At 37.5% G+C, this 3,678-nt stretch overlaps 1 protein-coding gene across 1 annotated transcript; it reads left to right on the top strand.

The window, feature by feature from the left end:
* Window positions 1-25: 25 nt before the first annotated feature.
* On the top strand, window positions 26-3,409 carry LOC116811731 (zinc finger X-linked protein ZXDA-like). The gene has a single exon (XM_032757053.2). The coding sequence runs from the start codon at window positions 130-132 to the stop codon at window positions 850-852; it is 723 nt and encodes a 240-aa protein (XP_032612944.1). The 5' UTR covers window positions 26-129; the 3' UTR covers window positions 853-3,409.
* The last annotated feature ends 269 nt before the right edge of the window (window positions 3,410-3,678 follow it).

Raw genomic sequence — 3,678 nt, 5'->3', positions numbered from 1 at the left:
TGCTGTGCCAGGTTCTCTGCTCGCAGTAGCCTCTACATTCACTCCAAGAAACACCTGCAGGATGTGGACACTTGGAAAAGCCGTTGCCCGATCTCCACTTGTAATAAACTCTTCACATCCAAGCACAGCATGAAGTCGCACATGGCTAAAAGGCACAAGGTGGGCCAGGATCTCTTAGCTCAGCTAGAAGCAGCAAATTCTCTTACACCCAGCAGTGAACTTACCAGCCAGAGACAGAATGATCTCAGTGATGCAGAGATAGTGTCTCTCTTCTCTGATGTACCTGACAGTACTTCTGCTGCATTGCTGGACACAGCATTGGTGAACTCTGGAATCTTGACTATTGATGTGGCTTCTGTGAGCTCGACTCTGGCAGGGCACCTCCCTGCTAATAATAATAATTCTATAGGGCAGGCTGTGGACCCTCCGGCCTTGATGGCCACCAGCGACCCTCCTCAAAGCCTGGATACCTCTGTCTTTTTTGGAACGGCAGCCACTGGTTTTCAGCAGAGCTCCTTAAATATGGATGAGGTCTCAAGTGTAAATGTGGGGCCATTGGGATCTCTGGGCTCTTTGGCCATGAAAAACTCCAGTCCAGAGCCTCAGGCTTTGACACCCAGCAGTAAGCTAACAGTGGACACAGATGCTCTGACTCCTTCAAGCACCCTTTGTGAAAACAGTGTCTCAGAACTACTGACACCAACCAAAGCGGAGTGGAGCGTACATCCTAACTCTGACTTCTTTGGACAGGAGGGAGAAACCCAGTTTGGATTCCCCAGTGTAGCAGGAAACCATGGTTCTCAGAAAGAAAGAAATCTTATCACTGTGACTGGCAGCTCATTTTTGGTATGAACCAGCTCTATTCATTCCTTGCCATGTGGCTAACTTTTATTACAGTCAATTTTTGAGGATATTCTGGACTAAATGTTTAAGTGCAGTCATTTCTTTTTGGTTTGCAAAAAGAGCACAGCCCTGGACTACAAGTTTGGAGATCTAAATTCTGATCCTGAGTCTGGAACTGACAAGTTGTGTGACCCTGAGCAAGTCACTTAACCTACCTAAGCCTTAATTTCCTTATAAATTGTGGTGGTTTGAACACATTGCTCATAAGGTCTTTTCAGTTTTGTTTTCTTTTGTCATTTTGTGCTTTTTCTTGAAAATTTTCGGGCGTTTTGCAATTATTATTGTTTGTACTTGTAATGAGAAGCGGTTTGAGCCCTGTAGCACTAAATTATGAAAGATTGAGGAACTGGTGTTTTACATTAAAAATTTAATGGCAATTTTACACAGTACGAAAATCTAATGATAGAGCTCAAAAAAAGGAGCTAAAAATAGGGGTTGGTTCTTCTTAGCTGTTTATCATTCTAACCTTTTTTTAAATGACGAAGGTATGTTTTTGTTGTGGAAAATTCAAGGGCTTTTGTTATCACTCAGACCCAGAGTGAAATGTTTGCTTTGTGGTTTTGAATAAGTTGGCCTTTAATAAGTTATTTAGTCTCTCTTAGCCTCAGTTTTCTATCTGTAAAATGGTCATAGCAACGTGAACATGTGTGTTACATCCTAGACTTATTTTTCTATCCCAGTAGGTTGTATTGAAAGGACAATGTTATATATGTTTCAGCATATTTTGGTGAATCTTCATTCCCTTTCCTGCCCCTTGTTTTCCCTCCTCAAAGGGGAGAAATTAGCACAAATTAGTATCAGGATTGTGCAGGAAATAAACATTTGTGAAGGTTAAGAAAGAAGAAAAGGAAGTTATTTCTTCAACAGATTAAGAAGGATTTTTCTCCACACAGTTCTTTTGTGGCATTGGCCACATGTCCATTAGATCAATTTGATAGTATCTTTGGTCTGCATTCAAAGCCAGCTCATACAACGAGTATTCAGCCTATTATTCCAAGACAATCTGGACATAGACCAGAGGGAGATTGTTCTCCCCTCTGTGCCCTAGAGAGCTCATTGCTGGCTTACTCTTAGAGTTGAAATGAGAAAGTTTTGTCTGCATTTTGAGTAAATACCGTCTATCTTATATGAGTATAGCATTTTACAGTTTAGCACTTTCACAACTAGTATATTTGATCCTCACAATCCTGTGAGGTAATTATGGCAAAGTCAGATCTACAATTCATGTTAAAATTTACCTAGCTCAGATTACAAATGTGTTTCACTTAGTAACGTGTGTGTGTGTGTGTGTGTGTAGCTCAAAACAAAGAGGAAATATTTCCCACTCTCCCATTCGACTCTTGAGTTTCATGACTATTTTGTTTATAACTGTTTGCTGCCTCCCAGCTTAATTGATTTCTCTTACATTCTTTGTACTCCACCCTATTTCCTTGTGAGTGTACACCAGTCCTTGCCATGAATCTCTTTTATTTACATTTAAATTAGACACGTCTCTTTCATGGTCACCATCTCTCAGCCATTCTTCTTATGGCCCATTTTTCAGTCACAGTATTACTGCAAGTATGTGTGTATATTGAGAAGTTATTTTCTGGATTTAGATGGCAATGTGTTTATACATGAATCAGATAATAATGGAGATATTTTATATAAGGCGTTAGTGAGAAGTAGTTCTACTTTTCCTTTTTTACAATGTGGTCCTGGTAGCAAACACTATTAGTTGCTTTCAACTATTGTAACCCCGTACTGTTTACATGTGGATACTTGGGGATAACAATTATTATGGCACTTTAACAGTGCACTTTAATATTTACCACCTTGATATACATCTTTACTGTCTTTATAATTTTTAAGTTGGTTGTATTTATTCAATGAAAAAGCAAAAAATACACATAAATTTGTAATTGAAAGAAATAGAATTTTGTGTCTAACCATTTAACAGTTCTCCCTTAGTATTTTAGAAAGATTTTAAGCCATTTTAGAAATGTGTTGTCATTAGTTAAGTCCTCTTAAATAGATTATTATTATTTTCCTATAGAAAATGCAGAGGCCTGAGGTGAACGCAACGGTCATAGGCATCCATTAAGATATATAACTATATAGATATTTTAAAACTCTGTCACGTTGTTTCCTTAATCCGTTAGACCTATTTCCTCCCATGAAAACTATCATAAGCTATCCTTTTTTTATGGTCTATAGAATTTTCAAAGGACAAAGTTGTTTTTTTTTTTTAAGATAAAGATCTTGTGATTGTCCGTGGGCTCGCATGGTTTCTTTCATTCAATTTTTTCAAAAGATTTCTTTTTCAATACTGTTGTCCCACCATGATAGTTGACATGGCATGTAATTACAGACAGAAGTGTGACTGTAAACATATTAGTGTTTCTGTTAGTGTTGGCATAAGCTTGCCTTTTTGTTTAAACAATGGGACATGATTTAATTGTCCTTGATTTATTAACATTTTGCCAATTGAAAACACAATAAAAAATGCCTTGCAGGAAGGTTTGATTCTGGGGGATCCTGATGAGCATATTTATCATGAGTTTAAATATGTTAATCTTGACATTTTTACCAGTTATCTCATTATAGTGTTACATAATTGAAAGCCGTGAATAGTAAAAGTGAAACTTGTTGGAATACAAGGATCATCTTTCTCTGTGGATTAAATGCTTCATATTCTCATCCAAGAAAAATAAGATAAGGCATTAGTATAACAGGGTATTTTTGACTGTTCCTTGATTCCACATAAAGCAATGATTAACTCACTGATGGGAATAT

The sequence above is a fragment of the Hylobates moloch genome, unplaced genomic scaffold, assembly GCF_009828535.3.
Source record: "Hylobates moloch isolate HMO894 unplaced genomic scaffold, HMol_V3 SCAFFOLD_7, whole genome shotgun sequence".
NCBI classification, from domain to species: domain Eukaryota; kingdom Metazoa; phylum Chordata; class Mammalia; order Primates; family Hylobatidae; genus Hylobates; species Hylobates moloch.
This window is presented reverse-complemented; position numbering and strand designations above follow the sequence as displayed.

Bases quoted from the DNA above. Each gene is read 5' to 3' on its own strand.
- LOC116811731 (XM_032757053.2), top strand. From the start codon at position 130: ATGAAGTCGCACATGGCTAAAAGGCACAAGGTGGGCCAGGATCTCTTA.